Here is a 21,807-nt window from a genome sequence, read left to right as displayed (position 1 = left end):
AAACATTCTATTTTTCAATTTTTTAGAAAATTCTAGCCAGAAATTTACTGTTATGTTATGGCCCTGGTAGACAACGTGGTGGCATTCCCTATTTCCCTCCACTTATGTCAATTGCACACTTTTTCAGTACGTTATGTCAATTGCACATTATGCAAACTAATTCTTAATCATTATTTAAAAAATCTTCTCCCATTTTGTTTTATATATTTATTTAAGAATTTTAAATCTTAAAAAATAAACTTCAAAACATCATTTGTTTTTAGGATTCACTGTATAGCGTGGAGCCAGATTTCAGGCCTTATTCTTTTCTATTAAAGAAGTCTGTCCTGTTCACCAGTCTCACGCTAGAATTTTCCATTAAAGAAGTCTGTCCTGTTCACCAGTCTCACGCTAGAACACATAAATTGTTATGACAAGTACGTGTTCGCTGTCACATGTACTTCGACAGCGCCACACTAAAGTGGCTTTAATACTTTCTTTTTCCATTCGCTTCTGGAAAGGAAAACAAAAGCAGATCGATATGGAGCGACTAGGAATGCGGGCTCTTTTCCTGTTATAACCCATTGCAAAACATGATGGTGAAGCTCATCGCCGTCTGCATTCTCTATTCCCTCCACACGTTCACTGCAGTCGCTCAGAGGCCTGGTAAGATCACTCGCACATACTTTATGTTTGGATGCATGAGGCCATATTTGACATTTTTAGTATTGTTTCTGACTGTTAAATGAGTACATTTGGAATGACTCTTTTTTACATGAACACTCATGCACTGAACGAATGTAAGTGAAGCTCAAGGATTAGGCGAATTTGAACTCATGACCACTGGATGGCAACTGTTACTAAAGAAACTAGCAAAAGGGCCAGTTGAAGTCAAATTTCAGAACTAGGAGGAGAATTCTTGGCAATTGGGCGAAAAGCTTTCGGGCTTTCTAACGGAGTGAAAAATTCAGTGGAATTTATGCCCTATTTACAGTTAGGCATTTGGGTAGATGACAAAGTGGTATCAGATAGTTTGTTCAGGTATTGAGGCATCGAGGGCAGAGATCTGATAACAATAGTTGATTGTTGACCATAACAGCTATTATAAGAGAATCTGCTACGTGACTGGAAAAACCCCATTGCTGAGTTAGAATATTGCGGCTGGGGAAGGCTAAGAAATTGGGTTGATTATATCTGCTGTAAAAGAAATTTATGTTATCTGGTGGGAAAAGTACCTTTTCATGGCCGTATAGTTGATTGGACATCCTTACTGGAAACTGTACTAGTTGATGAGGACTTTGTTTCAGTTTAAAACTGTCCTGAAAGTATTGGGAGAAAGGCATTCAGAGGAGTTTAATGGAGAAGGGTGCAACTGAGTTGGTGAAGTCTCTTGTCTTGCAAGGTGGTCAGGAGTTCGAAAGTGAAGGGCTAGTTTTTTGTACGCATATGCACTTCACTAGTTGCCTAAAATCATAAACTCCCTTAGTGTCCCAAGATATTGGTAAACTGTTGTTTGACAGAGCCTCATACCTAAGGAAATTCCTGGACTTTGACAGAGTTTCATAGTCAAGGAAATTCCATGTCGCTGAAGCGAGATCTTCCAAAAATTTAAAATCTGGCTGATGTATGTTGGCAGATCAACAAAGTCCCATAGAGGGGTTGTCGAGTCTCTGAACACAGATTTCTCCAACTTTTCATTCTTATTCAATCAGATCCACTGCAGATCTATTGATCTGTACAGATCATGTGGAGCAACGCGAGAAATATACATTTGATGCGATGCCTTGCACGTGGAGCAAGCATGAGCAATATTCATTTTAAATTTGAAATGTTTTTGATCTATTGGGGTTTATTGCAGCTCAACAGATCGGTTGACTTTCAAGGGTGGGGGACAAGTGGCAACAAGATTGGTTAACAATTCCCCAGAAGAAAAGATAAATAATGTTTTGATTGGTTAACAATTCCCTAGAAGAAAAGATAAATAATATTTTGAACCTAAATAATCAAGAAGATAATTTGTGTATCAAACCCATCAAATTTGTGTATGAACCAGTTGATTTGAAGATAATTTGTATATCAAACCCATTAAAGAGGAAATAAATATGTTAATAAAATCAAATCACAAGTGCCACAAAAAAAGTCTTAGAACACATAATTTTTGGTTTAAAAGAGAAAGGGTGAGAGGACATTTTAGAACTAGTCAATAAGAAATGAAAAACAAGTTACAAATTGACCTGTCCCATAGGAGCAAAGAGGTTGGGACATTTAAATGAACATAAAGACAGGTTGATACGAGTTATGTTCTACTCATCATAAATATGGTATACTTAGGTAAAAGTTTTAAAAGGACCAGCAATGTTTATATACAAAGATGTCATTCCAACGGATCAAACTGAATTAAGGGAAGAAGTTCAAAAGGCAGAAGAAGCTAGGCAGAAGGAAATTGGGCAGTAATTAGAAGTAGAAAATCTATTATTAGAGATAAAAAAAAGTAATAATGGCTAGGAATTTGGCAATGTTGGGATCCTTTTTTGGAATTGTTGTGGCTTTTCATGGAGTAAAGGTTCCAAGTTAAGTTGGATTCATGGTGAAGTAGTTTATAATATATATATTGCTGGCTGAAACTTGACAGCATGAAGAATCTAGGGTCCAACGTTATTATAATTGGATCGGAATGGGTGAATTGATTAGTCCAGCTGTTTTTGGTCCCCACCCAGTGCGAGTGGTGCAATGTAAGTGGAAATTGTTGGTTCAGTACCGAACTGACTATTTTCACCAAATTGGCAGATTCTGTATGGAATTGACTGGTTTTGTGCGTGGCATTTAGTGCACACTTGCACCTTATTTTTTAAAAATTTAATGATTTTGCAAGGGATGGCCCACCTCCAAGGCAACCCTAGGTGTGCCATCATTTTACTCACACTATTCATTTGAACTTCTTGAATTGAGTTGAGTTTCTTGAGTGGATTTAGAGAGATAGTTGCAGGGCTATTTTGAGGGAGTTCTTGGGCAGATTTGGAGAGCTGGTTGAAGGGTTGAGTTTCTTTGAGAGATTTGGAGCTGCTTCAAAGGTATTTTTTTGCAAAGATCTTGGGCTGCTTTTCAACTATTTTTGGAAGTAATTGAAGGGGTCATTTTCATATTTTGGAGGTTTGTTAGGGAGCTATTTTTTCCTGCTATTTGGAGGCACTCTTCTTCTCAAAATTTGGAAGACATTGTAAGATATGACAAGGCATCTATTATTTTTCTACTTTAAAAAAAATGTTATTTTTTCCGAGAAATAAAGAATTTTTAGGATATTGTATGAATTTTTTTAGTTGTTGCTGTAAAAGTTCCCATGGCTCCAAAAAAAAGAATCATCTACCATGGGTTCATTGCCATTTGGATGAAAAGGGGATAAAAGTACCCAACTATTGTGGGAAGGAAGTTAAAGGTGGGGGGATCCATAGGATTAAACAACATTTATCACAATGGCAGGACCAACTGGAAACTTGTAAAAAAGTCTCTGATGAGCTAAAACTGTTGATTTGAGGTAGCATCGGATGTGCTCTAGCCATGAAAATTGGTGGAGAGGCTAAAGCACAGGAGATCTCCAAGACTTAGAAATGGTTTGGACAGATTGTACCCGGTTTGGGAGATACTAAAATAATTAATATTTTTAATGGAGTTCCTAAGTCTAAATGTAGGAAAAATAAAATATTAATGGGTATTAATATAAAACTAAGTTGGAAAGTTCCGAAAGTCATGGATCAAGCCAAATCTAATCTTAGCTGTTGATTAGAGATTTAATCTCGGCCGTTGAAGGACCAACGAGAAAAGTATAAGAGGAGGCTTGAGGGTCAGTTGGAGAACACACCAGAGTGATTAGTCATTCATTTTGCTAGAGCGGGGTTGCTAAGCAAAGTTGAATCAGTGATCAGTAGCGAGGGGTAGTGAGTACGAGGCAGAGAGGCAGAGACAATACTGAGAGACCAGCACAGAAGCAGAGAGAGCGAGAGCAACAGTCAATCCAGGCTACTCAGAGCCTAGCAGAGATAGCGCAGAGGCCAGAGGGACTGCATCATCCACACAGAGGTTGTTGGAGTGACACAGAGGGTCCTAGGGGCTGCGCAATGCCTCAGAGGGCTGACGTAGAGGGTCCTGGGGCTGGCTCAGGTCAGCAGGGGATTGACGCAGAGGCCAAAAGGGCCAGCGCTGAGCTTCAATTATGCCGGAGAGGGTTTCGTGGAACACGTTTTTTGAATACCTGTTTCCGAATATAGAGGTATTGTTGCCGTGTATTTTTCTCTGTTGAGTGAGCCGGTTAGGCACCTAGTTGTACTAAAAAAAACTGCATAATAATATAACCATCATAATAGCTGCACCAGTTTTCCCGCATTGAGTTTTTCTAGGGACATTTGTCCAAAAATAATGGTGTCACTTGTGTGCTTGTTTTCTTTCAGTTGATGATCTGTAGATGTTGTGACTGTACTTGTGTTTATTTTCAGTATTTATATGGTTAAATAACTTGTTAAGTAATTAAAGAAGTAGGTGAAATAAACTAGATAGTGCAAGAAGAATTTCTAACGAGTTAGAATTAGAAATTCCAACATGGTATCGGAGCGTGGTTACAAATCACAGGAGAGTTGAAGGCATCATTTAAGCAGAGCATTTGCAGCAGAATCAGCTGTCCTGAGTGACAAAAGTTCATCCTTGCAAAAGCGACAGAAGAAGGGTTGACGCAGAGGGACTGCACCATCAGCCCGGGCCAAAGAGAGGCCAGCGCAGAGGCTGAGGAGGGCAGAGAGAGGCTCACGCAGAGACCAGGAGGGTTGACGCAGTTCGCTGAGGGAGCTGTTTGCCAGTGTCAGGATTGCGCAGAGCCTAGAGGCTTAGTCCTTTAGTTGCTGAGGCATAGGAAGCTGTGGGCAGTTTGCAGGAGCGAAAGTGGTGGGGTATCGTGGTCAGAACAATACCTAACAGGGCAAAACCAAGGTAGAGGGGGTTGCTATCGAGGCGGATTTCTAGCCAAGGAATTCGGATCAGTGTTGCGGGTGCACAGAAGATCGGAGAGGTGCAACTTGACGATTGGCAGGAGGATTTCCAGAAGGGATATCGAGACTCAGAGGGAGTCTAGTAGAGAACTTCCAGGCGGGAAGTAGAGAGACTCAACATGAGTCGAAGAGAGAACTTCCGGAGGGAAGTAGAGAGACTCGAAGGAGTCGACAGAAGAATAGAGAGATGGCCATGAATAGGCTGATGGATCAAGACAGGTTGGATGGGGCATCCAACTTCGTCATTTGGAAGGCCAGGATCCTGTCTGTTCTGTGTGCCATGAGTGCTCATGTACCACTAGAGAAAAGGTGGGGAGACATTGAGCTGTAGTTAGGAAGACTACAGATGATGAGGGGCAGAATCCTTGAGGTACCCAACCTCTTCGATTATACCTTGCAACAGAAGCCCCGAAGAGAGAGTAGCAAGACTGACAGATGTTGGTAGAGACGGATGCAGATGAAGTGACAGAGAGTGTTACAGTGTAGGAGTCCCCGGGCAACGCGAGGCTAGTAGGTTGCAATAGTGCGAGAGGCACTGAGAGTGTTGCACTAGTGCAGGATGGCACAAAGAGGTGTGCAACGGTGCGATATGCAGGGAGTTGTTGCAACAACGCAGAGGTCAGTAGAGAGAGCACTTGTTAGTGGCAGAGGGAGCTTCAACATCGAGAGTGTTTCTAGTCTGACAGGGATGTTAGAAGTTGGGTGGATCAGTTACTTATTTCTCAGTAACTGAGTTGCAGTGCAGTAGCAGTATGCTGTAGCACTATGCAACATGATGAGAGGGGATGCAGTGTTGGGAGGATGGACCAGCAACAACACAGATGCAAAGGGAGTTGCCGTAGTGATGCAGTAGTCGCAGTGACAGAGCCATGGGTGACAATATAGGATGCAGCAGTGCAGAGGATGTTGGGCTGGGAGGCCTAGCATCAACACAGGTCCTAATGCCAGATAATCAGAGTGATGCTCAGTGAGGAGTATTACTAGAGCACAGTCCTCGCTAAGAGGGAGTGTTGATTTGAGGTAGCATCGGATGTGCTCTAGCCATGAAAATTGGTGGAGAGGCTAAAGCACATGAGATCTCCAAGTCACAGAAATGGTTTGGATAGATTGTACCCGGTTTAGGAGATATTAAATTAATTAATGTTTTTAATGGAGTTCCTAAGTCTAAACTTAGGAAAAATAAAATATTAATGGGTATTAATATAAAACTGGGTTAGAAGGTTCCAAAAGTCATGGATCAAGCCAAATCTAATCTTAGTCGTTGATTAGAGAGTTAATCTCAGTCGTTGAAGGACCAACGAGAAAAGTATAAGAGGCTTGAGGGTCAGTTGGAGAACACTAGAGTGATCAATCATTCATTTTGCTAGAGCGGGGTTGCTAAGCAAAGTTGAATTAGTGATCAGCAGCGAGGGGCAGTGAGTACGAGGCAGAGAGGCAGAGACATTACTGAGAGACCAGCATAGAAGCAGAGAGAGCGAGAGCAGCAGCCAGTCCAGGCTACACAGGGCCCAACAGAGACAACGTAGAGGCCAGAGGGACTGCGTCATCCACGCAGAGGATGCTGGAGTGACACAGAGGGTCCCAGGGGTTGCGTAGTGCCTCAGAGTGCTGACGCAGAGGGTCCTGGGGTTGACGTAGGACGCTGATCCAGAGGTCAGAAGGGCCAGTGCTGAGCTTCAGTTGTGTCAGAGAGGGTTTCGTGGGATAGGTTTTCTGAATACCTATTTCCGAATATAGAGGTATTGCTGTCGTGCATTTTTCTTCGTCGGGTGAGGTGGTTAGGCACCCAGTTGTACTCAGAAAGACTGCATAATAATATAACCCTCATAATCGCTGCATCGGTTTTCCCGCATTGGGTTTTTCCGGGACATTTGTCCAAAAATAACGGTGTTACTTGTGTGCTTGTTTTCTTTCAATTGATGATCTGTACATGTTGTGACTGTACTTGTGTTTATTTTTAGTATTTATATGGTTAAATAACTTGTTAAGTAATTAAACAAGTAGGTGAAATAAACCAGATAGTGCAGGAAGAATTTCTAACGGGATATAATTAGAAATTCCAACAAAAACAAGAGATGTTATATCTGTTTGGAACCTACCTAGTAGAATAGCTAAGATTGGTAGAATTTAAAAAGACAGACAAAAGTCAAAAGGATGATGCACTTTTCAGTGACCTTGATCTTAAAGGGAAAATGCCTAGTTTTGAAGAATGCTCTAGTTTTCCTATTAGAATTGGAGACGAACATTCTTTTGCTCCTAGTTCATCTAGTTTGAACTTGAAGAAGGCACAAAAAGGGATTGACTTTTTTTTGTTCCCCTTACCACCCTTGGAGCTTAACCCACCATTGATTCCAAATGGAAGAAGATAGAGAAGGAGTTTGTGTGGGAATGCTTGTTAGATGGTGGTATGATGCAGACATAGCTTTTAATGCCACTAATTCTGCGTATTATCAACCTATGATTGATGCTATAGCTTCATGTGGTCTAAGCTTCAAAGACTTTGTTACCACAAAATCTCGCAGACCTTGGAGAGGGAAACCCTACAAGACAAGAGCTAAACAAAGTGCTAATAATGGGGTAGAATCCTAATGTCACTTTAGCCAAAACCCCCTGCTCTTTATGGACTTTCACCGATAGGTGTCCTAGCAGGAGGGAGATCAGTTAAAATAGACATGCTAGGTATAAGGCACAAAGTGATCAAGCTAGAGCTCATTCAAGAGAGGGACTCAATAATGGTTCAAGGCTTCAAAGAAGCAAAATGCTTTGAAAGAAAAGCCCTAGAAAAGAAGGCTCAAGACCTAGGGTTTCAAGACTTTTTGATGGTGATAGGTATTCACAAGGTCAAGGTCCGAGGGGAAGGGTTTCTTACAAGGGTATTCAACTAAGCCAAGGCTCATGAAATCCTCAAATTGAGGGGAAAAGAGACTAGGGCTTCCCTCTTGGAGCATCCAAATTTATATGTTAGGTAGCCTAGACCTATTTTTTGATGTTGAGGCTCTCAAATCACCAAAAAACATACTCCCTAAAATTTCGTTTGAAGCCCTAGATTTTCACCTTAGCCTTAGAAGGACCAAACTTAAGGAGATAAATTTATGGAGAAAATTTTGAGATGATCACCAAAGACCTGGACTAGTGCCTTGTCCTTTAGGCATATGGAGTCAAGGATGTGATAGATAAGCCAAATTTGTTGCTAGGGAGGCTGAAATTTGGTGCCCTTGGTATAATTTTTTTAGCATTTACCCATTCAATGATAAATGGAGTTTGAGAATTCCTCCACTAGGAACATTCATTACATGTTATACAATGAGTAACATATGCAATTCTAAACTAGATAGCCTTTAAAATTTATTGTCAACAAATTAAGGCACAATCAAAGCATAATCTAGAAGTAGCAATTGCATACATTAGACAAATTCAAAATGATAGTATTCAACAATAGCCACTTACAAGATAACATGTACTATATCCATCCATTCACCAAAGAAATAACTCTATAGACAATCCAAAGTAGCTTCCAAACATCAAAATTCCAAGAATCTCCAATAGCCAAGAAGGAACAAGTGTGAATTCTCTTACAAGGTTTGAATTCTCCAAGTGATGATGATGAGAGAGTGAAATAACCTCTCTCTTATTTATACATGTCTAATGAACTCTAATTTAGCCTAAAAGCCCCTCCAAGTTGTAAAATGATGGGCAAAACTAAGTGAGGTTACAAGCCAACCTCATAACCAATGTAAAACATAAGAAATAACCCACAAAAGAGGCTGAAATGCTAATGTCATGCATGCATAGGCCCTTCTAGGGCATGTGTTGGGCTTCTCCAGTGCTAAGTGTAGCAGATTCCAAAAATTCGGATCTAGGGGTTGGCCCCTAAATCCCCATGCAAATAATCCTGTGGACCCCAGTGTTGTGTTTGGGGCACAAAATAGGTCTCATGGGTCTCCTGGTGATGGAATAGCTTGGTTCTGCTCCAATATTGAGGGCTCAGAGGATGGTGCTAAACCTCCAATGTCTTAAGGGGTGAGACAAACCTCATTTGGGCATTGGATTAGCTGCCAAACCATGTGTTCATTGCTAAGTTGGCTGAGGCACATTGGTCCAAGTGCAGCATCTCATGAATAATGTGGGGCAAGGCACGAACAATTGTGGTGCTGAAGGTGCCCATGAAATGGAGCGATGCTCTGCAAGTGATAGGAGTGCCATGGCTCTCAACATTTCACCTGTAGGGTGTGATAATGCTTCTCTAGTGGGCCTGGGCCCTAGTTAAGTTGCTCAACCCATGATGGAAACCACCTGCCAATCACACATAATGTCCGGTGCGACATCTTCACCATTAGGTACAATTAATCATTAGTGCATCTAAAAGAACCAAGCTTGTTAATTAAGGGTAAATTGAGACTTCATACGAGGCTTCTCTTCCAAATTTGAGGCTTTGATCATGTAATGGTGTTACCTTCCTAGGTAGGAGTGGCCAATGAATGACTTTATTAGGTGTTCCCAACCTCTAAGGGGAAAGACATGTCCTTGATAGATTCTTCAATCAATAGGTGGCATATGAATAATGATGGAATGGATGGAGATAAGGGGGCTTCAGAGCCAAATGACGTGGGCCAAGGGGTAGAACTAATGAGGAAGTCCACTTATTGGGTGTACAGATGTGAGGAGGGAGCAATTGTGGCTGCATGAGTTACCCCAACCTTTGTTTTTCCACCCCTCTTTATTTGCCTTCTGCTTTTTCTTCATTTTTCTTTGTATTACTGCTCGAAGCTTTAGGAGATGAGAGCATGCTGTGAATGTTATATAATAGTTATTACCCTCTTAAAGATGGGGCAGTTCGTCGTCCACCAGAGGTTGGGACGTGCATGGGTTTTTTTTACGTTGTTTTTCCCCTAGGAACCAGGGTGATGGCCATAATGTTAAGGGGTAGAGCTCATGCTTGGATTTTTCCCATGTGCTTTATTTAATGTCCTGACAATCTTTTCCATTTTGAGATTTTCTTTTTCTTTTGTTTATTTCTTATGGCCATGATATACTTTTAACTTTCTTTTAGTTGCATCAACCTCTGGGGCGACATTTCCAGACCCAACCCAAATATGTGGACAAGGGGAGGGGGTGTGCTAGCACCCTGTGGACCCAATCGTCATGTGGACACAGAGAAGGGAGATAGTAAATAGGGCTCGTAATGTGTGGAGGGAAGTGATAAATATGGAATAGGAAAATGAGATCACAATACCAAAAATTGGGTTTCCCAAGTAGTGCCCTTCCTAAAGCCATAGGCCAATAGGGGAGATCCCACAGGACTAGGATTGAAGATTAACCCCCCATTTAAGGTGAGGGAACAAAACCACGGTCAAAGCCCTTCCTTCTTCCAAGTCACCCAATAATCCATGCCAAAATGCCAAAATGAAAAACAAGCATAAGCACCCGATTGCACAATGAAAAACATACCTTTTGGGTCAAATTGCCCACCTTCTAACATGTGCTCTTGACAAATGGGCAAGAAAACAAATAACTAATGTAGGTGGCAGAGATAAAGTGGCACATCGCATTGGCTACAAGGTGGTTGTTAGGGGCTGCTAACTGGAAGAAGATGAATAAAAGAAATGCTCTTCTAGGGTTACCCACTTTTGGTGGGTAAAATATGGTTCCAATTGTGACATGAGCTCAACGTAGCGTGCATGATCCATGTACTCGAATAGGGAGGTCATGAGAACTCCAACAATCTCTTGGGATGGAGACCTGTATCCTACACATTAGAATACAACTATTAGAAGCATGTGTACTAGGCATACGTTGATTGCCCATGTTTTTCATCAAATAGTAAATCCATATAGAAAAGTAAATATATTCTAAGATGCAAGACTAATTACCATGTTCCCTACTCTAGCATGAGAGCATAATATGATGATATTAGCTATGAAAAAGGAAACATGCAATGCACCTACACTACCATGCATGTTAACACATTATGCAAGGGCCAAGTGTAGTCATATAGCCAATGTAACCAACATATCATTAGATCAACATACAAACACTTGGCCTTATGAACCATCATGTGGTAGGGCAACCAAATATCACATCCTCCTTGGCAAGATTGGCTTGATGAATAAAATGAGTGGGAGGTAGGAAAATAAGAGAACCATTTATTTTGATAAATAGTCATGGACGAGGAGAAGGAATCCAACCTTAGCCATTGGATCCTTTCCTCTAACCAAATAATGGAGATTTCGATAATCGAGCTCATAAATTTTTGATAAAGAATGACCTCAGGGAGATCATCCTCATCATTGTCCATGGAAACATCCTGGGAATGATATGATGAAGAAGATGAAGGAAAGATATAGTCATCATCAGTGTCATATATTAGACCATTGTCAAAACGATGACCAATATCCCTTTTGTCGTCTTCAATATGTAGGAATTCAAAAATGTCAACATCATGCAGTTTCCAAGGAGCCATTTCCTTGAGTTTCGCATAACAACCAAAAGGGGAGTTCCCAGGGTGAATTCAAAATGCCTTGAAAGATGCTTGTTTCACCCTACAAGTGTTGACTTTGAGGTTCAATGAAGAATAAGGGCTTTGTTCTGTTAGTTTTTGTAGCATTGGAGGTGTTCTAGTCTCGAAACTTTGTGGAGAGGCTAATACACGAGTTCTCCATAACCTAGAAATTGTTTCTGGAAATTCCACCTAAAAATGTTTCAATTAGATTATTAGCCGATTTTTTATATTTCCTAAGTTTAAACTTAAGAAATCTGGTTAATCAATTAGAATTAATTGAGATAAGGTGTGAATCATTTAGAAACTCACATAGATCGACTTCGATATGATCTAGGCCCTTGATTAAGTTTTAATCTCAGCCTTTGGAGGTCCAACAAAAGATTATAAGAAGAAGTCGATGTGTAGATGGATGACACACTAGTAGTGTGAGTTCCTTGGTAGATCGATCTATCCAGCTACAGAGGTCAAGTAGGGAAGAAGGGTCGAGCTAGAAGGGTTGCAGGTGTCAGAGTGGCAGGGACAGTGAAACTGGAGGAAGATTTTTCAGGTCTGACGAGTACTTTGTAGAGAGGCCGAAATTCCTCCAGGAAGTTGCGTAGAGGTAACGTAGAAGCTTCAGAGGGTAGTTGAATTTGCTGAAGGAAGAAGACATTTTCAGTTCTAGAGGCCAGGCAAAGGTTCTAGAGGGCCAGAGAAGTGTTTTCCTAGTCAGTAGCAAGCAAGACAACTTGATTTTCAGTTGTTCTGGGCAGAGCTAGTTCGAGTAGCACAAGTGCGGGCATTGCGAGTGTCGAGGTTGCTTGCGGAGGAAGGGAAATTCCCTTAGATAATTTTGGCCAGTTTTTCTTGCTGTGGATTGCTAGTTTTCGACATCCAGATCGTACTCAAAATATCACTATTGCTTAATAATAAAAACCCTCAGCTGCTGCACCGATTTTCCCAAGTTGGGTTTTTTCCGGGGACTTTAGTCCAAAAATAAGTGTCAAATTTTTTTATGCGTGTCAGTATTTTCGAAGATTCCAGTTTATCTTCCATAGAATTTAATTTGGTGATAATTGCAGTTGTGAATTATTCGTTGTTTGTGTGGGCAAATAAACTGTTAATTAATTTACAGTTAGAAGAATAATTTCCAGTTGCTGCGATAGTTGAAAATTTCACATGGTATCAGAGGGAGATTGATCAGACAGGGAAGTTCAAAGGCGGAAGAAGAAAATTTCGCTATTCAGAGGGAGCAACAGGCTAAAATTTTTTGGGGCTGCGCAGTGCCTAGCTAGGCAGTTTGAATTACTGGGTAAGGATTCGATTTTCTAGTTGTAGTTGCAGGAAAATTTGATTTGTCTAGAAAAGTGATTCCAGTAGGCAGAGGGAGCAATAACAACTCAAATTTTTGCTAAGCAGATTTTTCGTCTGGACACAGAGGTTTTCGTAGCAGATTGCTAGAGCAGAATCCGTGTCGGGTGGAAAGAGAAAGAGTACATAGAGAGAATTTCTCTCAGGGGGTTTCGAGTTTTAGAAATCTGATTTTCCAACTTGTATATTGGTAGGAGCCGTGAGCAGAATTTCTCACTCCAGGAGGGAGTGCGAGTAGCAGATTCAACAACCAAGCAACATGTGAAAGAGGGAGATTTCTGTTTATTTTCCCAGTGTTTGAGTTTCGTCGCTTTTGCAGCCTTAAAGAGATGGCCGTATGAGATTGCCAGAGGAGGTCGTGCGAGTTAGCCAGAATGCAGCTCTGAGCATCAAATCAACTTCTAGTTGCCAGAGATAGGTGTTGGAGGAAGTATGAGTTATCGACTGCGAGTTGCAAAGTGAAGAAGGGTTCCAGCTAGGGAATAGGCTTTGTTGACCACTACGTGTCAATGACCCGTAGCAGTACACCCCCTTTTTTCGCAAAAGGGATAGCGCCTGATCGACGTGTTCCTGCCATCCAGCTATCATTGTTAGCCTGAGGATCATCTTATAATGTAAACTCAGTCTGCATGTGTATAGTGTAAATAATCTCAGCAGATTCGTGTCATGTATGTAATCACCTAGGTAAACCTAGTTTTCTGGTAACGATCTACATTCCGGGAGGTTTTTTGTTTCACCGATCCATTCTCAGATGGTCGGCAGAGTTTTCCTTCAGCCTATCCCAAAGCCGGAATGGATTTTGTCACTGAAATCTTAGGGGAGTCCTAGTGTTCTAGATCGAGTCTATGTAAGGGTGATTGGGGAATATTCCTAACTATTTGGTTAGGGTATTTTGTTACAAATTGCTTGATCTGCTAGATTATATTTGTGTCGCAGAAGTGGGTAGTCTGTGAGGGTCTTTTTCAAATGGGTTTTTCCCCCTTGAGATGTAAAAAATGTAAAAGTCATGATGTAAAGTGTCTTGAGGGTTATAAAAATAATTTATTCCCTCATAGGTCCTAGGTCCTAGGTAAATTTAAGTTTTCCAGAGGTAAAATTCATGGATCATTTAAAAAATTAAATCTTAACAGGTCCAGGGACTAAGGTTAATTGATTATTTTGCTAAATTTTATGCTTTGGGTCCCTAGGGTTAAGTCAAAGTCAAATTTTGAGGAAATAAATGCAAAATTTTAATTTTTGAATTTATTAAAATGCATTTAATTGAAAAATTCGAAATTTCCTCAATATTTAAAATTTCAACGGATGAGATTAAAAGAAATTTTGATCCTCATCAACAGTCGAGATCACTTTGAGAAGGATCACTCGAACTAGCCGTTGGAGGATTTATCTTTAAATAGGAGGTCGTTTGTTAGTCAGTATCATCCGATCTTTTGATCATATACTAAGCGAAAAGCTCTCTCTTGTAATCTTTTTATGAGCAATAAAGAAAGACTTTGGGGTTAATTTTTGTTGGTGTTACTCTTGGAAATGCTGTAAGATCGCATATATTTCTTTTTTGGCCATTGATATAGCTTTCTGAAGAGCGATTTGAGTACTGGTATTTTGCTTAGTCGCTGGGGTTTGAATGATGTTAAATTGGCAACTAGGGCCAAACTCCATGTGGGTCAGCTTATTTATGGCAGCTAATATTTTTATTGGATCCCTCTTGTCGAGAGGTGTAGGATTGATCTAAAGATCATCCGATTCCGATAAGTATTTATGAAGATATGAATTTATTTTGATCATGGAATTATTATCAAGCCGACCAACAACTTATGTAGGCTCAAGAAACCCAAACATCGTGTCTATTCATCATCTACATGTTAGTATAAATAGAAGATGATTTGAAGTCATTTAACACACTCTTCAAGTGATCTCCTCTCCACGTCTTGGGTTTTTGGAGAAGGAGATACACTATGGATTATGCTGGCCTAGTATAATGATGCCCTAATGGAGAACGCAGTCATAAATCCGCAGGCAAGTATATGAAGCCGCAGGGATAGAAGTAGCTGCAGTCAAAGTATATGGAGACACAACAAATAAATACGTTCATGAAGAAATGTAATACGCTGTTCTTGGAAGACCTAGCCGTAGTCATAAAAGGGTATTAGGTGCAGTCATGTTGAGACACTTCCTGTAATGTTCTCGGCGTAGATCATGCCCTAATCTATAGTGGATCTGGCAGTGTGGTTACACACACCACTTATACGCAGTTCATGAAGAGATATGTGGAGACACCCATTTATACACAGCTCATGAAGAAATACGTGGAGACAACGTAGTCATGATATACGCTGTCCAAAAGACATATATACACAGGCATGCAGGCCCTAATCTATAGTGGATTTGGTAGCGTGGTTACACACACCACTTATACGTAGTTCATGAAGAGATACGTGGAGACAACCATTTATACGCAGTTCATGAAGAAATACGTGGAGACAACGCAGTCATGATATACGCTGTCTAGAAGACATATATACATAGGCACGCAGGCCCTAATCTATAGTGGATCTGGCAGCGTGGTTACACACACCACTTATACGCAGTTCATGAAGAAATACGTGGAGACAATGCAGTCATGATATAAGCTGTCCAAAAGACATATATACACAGGCACGCAGGCCCTAATTTATGCAGTTAATGAAGACTCCTTCAACGCAGTCAATGGAGACATCTATGCACAACTAGGAGACCTGTTCTTGTTGTCAAAAGGAGACACAGAACTTTGCATATATGAGCACATGTATATGCTATAAAGAGAGGAACAGAACTCGGGTTTCATCCTTGTAATTTCATGTGAATATGGGTGCAAAGATCTGCAAGCAAGAAGGGATAGAACTTGCAAATACCTCTGAGATCTTCCCATGTTAGGGCAAGTTGCAGTAAGGTTTGACTACACTTGGTTTGGGTTTTAGATGGAGCGGCGAATGAAACCCTGTATGATGCAGTAAGTTAAAAACCTCAGATTTGAAGGTGGTATTCATGTGGCAAAGAAGATCTATGAAACCCTACAGCAGTACTAACTTGGCATAGGAGTATATTACAATGAGAAGACCGGATTAGCATGGAAACCTTATAGCAGTACTAGCTTGTGATGTTGTATGATGAGAGTAGCATAACAATCATGGAGTATACATCAGATGGGTGTAGATCCATGATGTTGAGAACAACTCAGTGATATTTGGGTGCAGCACAGCATAATGATATGAGCATGCACTGCTTGATGATGAATAAGACCATAGAAGATGCAGCATGATGAGCAACATGAAGATGATGAACGAGAGGCAACACTACGATAGGTGAAGCCGTCACCTTGGAGAATTAGTTGAAGCAGAATGTCTTCAATTGATCTCATCGTTATAGGAAATGATCTATGCTCAGATCTAGAAAAGTCAAAGTGTTGACTTCTGTTGTAAATGTACTATCTCTCTTGCTTTCTCTGTTGAACTTTGAAGAACATAAAAGAAGAATTGATCAAGGGTTTCCCCACATTGTGGGGTTTGTCCCTGGTTGGCACCACATCTTGTCCTCTTGTCTTGGCTTGTCTTCTGTGATTTATATTTATGTTTTATCTGCAGTTTACTTTAATGCTGATGTGATTGCTAATCTGGAAAAGATAATGAGCTAACTGTGAAAATTTAAATAAATTGCTCTAGCATAGAACGTGCCTAAAATTAACAAATGATAATTTAAGTTTTGAATATAATAGCAGGTATCTTTATTAGATCTGAATTTTATTATTGTTTTCTCGCTCTATGTTGACAGATGAATTGAGTTTTGCAGGAAAATCTTTGATTATTAGATCATCGGCATTCGGGGAAGTTTTCCGCTGAACCAGCCAACTCCCGATCCGTGTTTTCTGAAGAGTCCAGTTTGAATTTGATCCCGGGCTTATCATAAGATATTATTTTTATGGGTGATGCATGAAAGGTTTCAAACTTAATACCTCTTCTAAAATTTTTAAATTTTCTATGCTAAATCATTAGATTTGGCTATTTAGAGCCTCAGATCATCAGATCTGAGAGCGGAGTCGGACTCATACTCCCTAGATCTGATAGATCTGCCATTTATGTACATAGATCTGTAAAATTTCAGTTTTCTGATTTGGGTGTTTTTTGGGTCATTGTATATATCGTTTGGGTGTTTTTTGTTGTATTGCAGCGACATATTTGAAGCTGAAAGTTGTGCAGAGTCCAGATCTAGGCCCTGGAGGGTAAGATCTGGATCTCTGGAGGTCCATCAACATCATTTTTTCAGGGAATTAATTTAGTTTTCAGATCTGGAATTTCAGTGAGGGTTTCAGGGTCAAATCTGAAGCAGATGGATTTGATATTTTAATTAAATCTGGAAAATTTTTAAGGGTTTCATTATTAAAGCAGAAGAATTCAACATTTTGAGTGAGATTCCTGAGTTTTGGGCTACCATTTTTGCAGATTTATTTGCTGCCTGTTTCAGGGTTTGTTGTGCAGATTCGATTTTTTTTTTAAAAGAATAAAAAACCAAAACCCTCTCAGCGATAGCCAATCCTCCATCGACTTTTGCTACATACTATCCGCAACAAATATTCGCTGCCAAACCCTTTAAAGTTCCCTCTTCCTGGCCCGTGTGAGTCTTCATCTGGCCCCTTATGTGGCCATCCATTCGCTGTCTACTCCCTCAATCTGCATGATCCTGTTTTCCTCTCTGCGTATTGCCTCACTCACGCGTCCCTATCCTTCTTTGTCTCTGACCTGCTTTGTTTCACCTTGTTGCTTGCATCCTTCTCCCTCCATGCAGCCATCCCTTCGTGCTGCCTCACACCCGCATCCTCACGCAGTGCCTCTCTTAGTCTCATCGTTACAGCTCCTTGCTATTCAACGGATCCTCCATACATGCATCTCTACTGATCAGCAAATCCACTGTCCGTCCACCCTCTCTGTGTCCCTCAACCCGCGTCCATTGTTCTGCTCCAGTCCCTCTCTGTGTCCCTCAACCTGCGTCCATTGTTCTGCTCCAGTCGTAGCTCCAGCTTTTCCCTCTCCAATCCGCACATTCATCACTGCACTCTCTGTGCCTATCTAACCCCTTCCACGCATCTCTCCTTGTTGCATCTGCATTCTCCTCCTAGCCCTCACACTGAGTTGCACGAAACGGGGAAACAGAAACGAGTTTCTGAAACGGGAAGCGAAACGAAACGCGACCTCCCCAAATTTTGGAAACGGGGAAACGCGAATATATATAATAATATATATATATATATATATATATATATTAAAAATATTTAAAAATTATTAATATATATATGTTATTATGTGCAATCATAAAGCATTAATGATACATTTACTTAAACATTTAAACATTAAGATTAAATTTACATCACATTTACTCATGAGTCATCACATAATGAAAATAAAAATATAGGAACTGGAAAATCCAAAATCAGCCTTTATTTATATTAGTATATGAGGCTGCAAGTACAATAAAGACTATAAGGATGCAAGAACTATAGAGACAAGTCACAAAAGACTAATCCTCATCATAACAATCCTCATCAAAAATAGAAGCAGCAGAATGCTCAACAGTGGATGGTGGTGCTGAAGAAGATGATGCACAAATTCCACTTCCAGAATCGTCCTCAATATTCAGGGCAGCAAGAGAGAGATCCAAATCAGGATTTTCTGCATCCACATCCCATTCTTTAGAAGGACCACTGTTGTATTCTGGACCCCTACGAGATGCAAGGCGAAGGTTGGAGTGCACATAAACAAGATCCTCTGCGTTCTGTGAGCCCAACCTATTGCGCTTCACAGAATGAATAAAATCATAAGTGCTCCAATTCCTTTCTGCTGATGAAGAGCTTGCCACTTGTGAAAGAATACGAATGGCAAGGCTTTGCAAATGTACACCATTTGCTCCATGACAAATCCACCACCTAACTGGATTCATGGTGCTTCTCTCCTCCAAAGCTGATATATCTGCATAATCATCTATTCCTGCAGCAAAACTGGCAAATTCCTCCTTTACCTCCCTATGTAGATGAGAAGGAAACATTCTCATAAGTGCTTTTTTCACCCCAGTAGCCACCTCTCTATCCTTATGGGGTGCCTTCCTCTTCCCATTGCTTTTAGCAATAAGCTCCTCATCATAAAATTTGGGGTTCAAAGCATGTGCTAAAGTGTGCAATGGTGTATTGAAATTGTTCCACCTGTCAACAATGATTTTCTTGATCAAACCAGCAAAATGATCATCAACAAACAGAAGTTGTGGAGACTCCTGCGAAATGATTTCCATAGTTTTCTCAACCATGGAATCCATGCCATCATATACCTCTCCCAAGAAAGGTTGGTCAGTGTCAGCACTCCGGAGAAGCTCAAATGCAGGGGTTGTGAACTTTAGCAAGAAATCTACCTTGCTCCACCAATCCTCATCAAGGCACAATCTACACACCATAGATCCCCGCTCTGAATCTGCTTGTCTCCACTCAATCCAAAGTTGACTCACCACCATAGAAACTAATGCATGCTTAACCTCAACAAGGCGGCGCAACATCACGAAGTTTGAGGCATATCTTGTCTCAGCAACTTTTAACAACTCCAATTTGGAGTACTCTCGAAATATGGCCTGAGACTGGTGGTGGTTGGTGATGAATTTGATAATCTCCCTTGCTTCCCCTGTGACTTCCTTTATCCAGGAAACTTTGTTGTCGATCTCCTCTAAGATCATATTCAGATTATGGACAATGCATGGTGTCCAAAAGATGTGGTCATACCTCCCCTCAATAATTAAACCTGCAGCTTTGCAAACTGGTGCATTATCCATGATAACTTGCACCACCCTGTTAGGCCCTATTTGTTCAATAGCTTTTATAATAACATCAGCAATGAACTGTGCATCTTTCACCTCTCCTGAGCAGTCTTCTGCCTTGATAAACATTGCTCCTTTGGGGGAAGTGGCAATGATATTTATCAATGGTCTGCGCCTCATATCTGTCCAACCATCTGAGACTATGGTAACCCCAGAGCTACTCCAGGAAGAACGAATTGGAGCTAAAATGTCCTCCACAAGTTCCTTCTCATTTTTGAGAAGCTGGGTTCTGACTTTCTCATAGTTGGGCCCCTTGTACCCTTGAGGAGCTTTGTTAACTGCCCTTATCATATCTTGCCAGTAAGGAGAGCGAACAACATTGAATGGGATACCACATGCATAAATGCACCTGGCCACTCTGGAATCAACTTCTTCTCTTGCTTGCACATTCACCAATCTAGCAATTCTGCTATCCTGAACTGAATGGGATGCCCCTGAGCCTCTGGTATTTTTGGGTGCTGGTTGTTCATGTTCTTGAGTGTGACCAGCTCTCCTCTTTCTTGCTTCAGCTACAATCCTTGGCTCAATGTTAGATGGAGCTTGAGTAAGGTCATCATGCCTTCTCTTAATACCATCCGCCTTATCTTGCTCTCTTTGATATGCCCTCCTTACCAACGGATCTGATGTTTTTGTGCAACCCACAATCCCCTGTCCTCCTCCATGCAATAGATGCGCCTTCACTCTTGGGTAGGAGCCCTTGTACGTATTATTGCAAAGAGTGCATCGCCATTCCCATGAGCCACCACCTCCACATCTTTGAAGCTTCGTCACATGCCTCCAAAGAGGATAATATTCAGCCCTTGGGTTGGCCCTAGGGTTTGAAGTTGCAGCTGCACTTTGGTTGGAAGCCATTGCTGCAAAAATAAATTAAAAAAACAAATCTGTAAATAATAAAAACGTTTTTCATATTTTTGGCTGTATAAACCCTAGAAAAATTAAAGAAATAGTAAGAAAAAAACTAAGAAATGAATGTGGCTTACCCAAACTAATTTTCTGTGGCTGAATCTACCCTAAAATGCCAGAAAAGAGGAGAAATATGGCTGTAGCTGAGCCAAATCTGCTGCAAAAATAAATTTAAAAAACAAATCTATAAATAAAAAACGTTTTTCATATTTTTGGCTGCATAAACCCTAGAAAAATTGAAGAAATAGTAAGAAAAAACTAACAAAATGAATGTGGCTTACCCAAATTAATTTTCTGTGGTTGAAACTACCCCGAAATGCCAGAAAAGAGAAGAGAAGTATGGCTGTAGCTGAGCCAAATCTGCTGCTACAGAAATCTCCTGCTGAAATCTCCTTCTCTTGCTGCTGAAATCTCTTTCTCCCGCTGCTGAAATCTACTTTGCTCACTGCTCAAAACACCCTAGCTGAAACAACTGCCAATCTCCAAGAGAAACTCCTTGCTGAATAGTGTGATGAGAGAATGAGAGACACTGCTCTTTTATAACTTTAGAAATGGTTTCTAGAACAGCTTAGAAACCCTAAAAAAAATTAAAAACAAATTAGAAAAAAAAAAATTTAAAAAACAAGTGTTTTTTTGGGGAAACGGGGCCCGTACGGCCTGGAAACGCGTTTCCGGCCGTACGGCCACGTTTCCATTTCGGGAAACGTGACCGTACGGCCGGAAACGCGTTTCCAGGCCGTACGGTACGGGGAAACGAGTTTCGTTTCGTTTCCCCAGGCGAAATGCCCTGTAACCCTGCGTTTCCTGCAACTTAGCCTCACAGTCTTCCTCTGCCGCCGCTGTCCAAGCCTTCCATAAACCTGTAGTAGCAAAATAAATGAACGCATTCGACTTCTTTTCCTTTATTATGCATGCTTTAGGTTAGGTCTTAGTTTCATTAGTTATTTTTTCATTTTATGTATAGGTTCGTATATACATTAAAAGTCAAGGGTTAAGATTGAAATGTGTTTTGATTTTTTTTGAAATTCGATTTTGAATTTTTCTTTTATTTGACTTTTATTTTGATTTTGATTTTGTTACATTTTTTTTTTGTTCTTTGTTTCTTAATTTTGATTTTTAATTAAAAAAATATAAAAGTTTTCAAAAAATTTGAAAAAT

The 21,807-nt window shown here is 40.5% G+C and overlaps 1 protein-coding gene across 4 annotated transcripts in view; it reads left to right on the top strand.

Annotated features, from left to right (window-relative positions):
- The first annotated feature begins 334 nt into the window (after positions 1-334).
- Positions 335-21,807, top strand: part of LOC149184493 (Leucine-rich repeat protein kinase family protein) — a 161,226-nt gene continuing 139,753 nt past the window's right edge. For 2 of the 4 annotated variants that reach the window (XM_089417527.1, XM_089417525.1), the window contains exon 1: positions 340-645. In XM_089417527.1, the coding sequence (XP_089273653.1) occupies positions 573-645 (73 nt within the window). In that variant the 5' untranslated portion in view covers positions 340-572. Of the gene's footprint in view, positions 646-21,807 lie in introns of all 4 variants that reach the window. The other 2 variants (XR_016257266.1, XM_089417526.1) reach the window with 2 other exon arrangements.

The sequence above is a fragment of the Pinus tabuliformis genome, chromosome 3_2 (assembly GCF_031772625.1).
Source record: "Pinus tabuliformis cultivar Carrire ecotype Pingquan chromosome 3_2, CPIR1, whole genome shotgun sequence".
Taxonomy (NCBI): domain Eukaryota; kingdom Viridiplantae; phylum Streptophyta; class Pinopsida; order Pinales; family Pinaceae; genus Pinus; species Pinus tabuliformis.
Note: the sequence above shows the minus strand (reverse complement) of the source record. Positions and strands in the feature narration are given on the sequence as shown.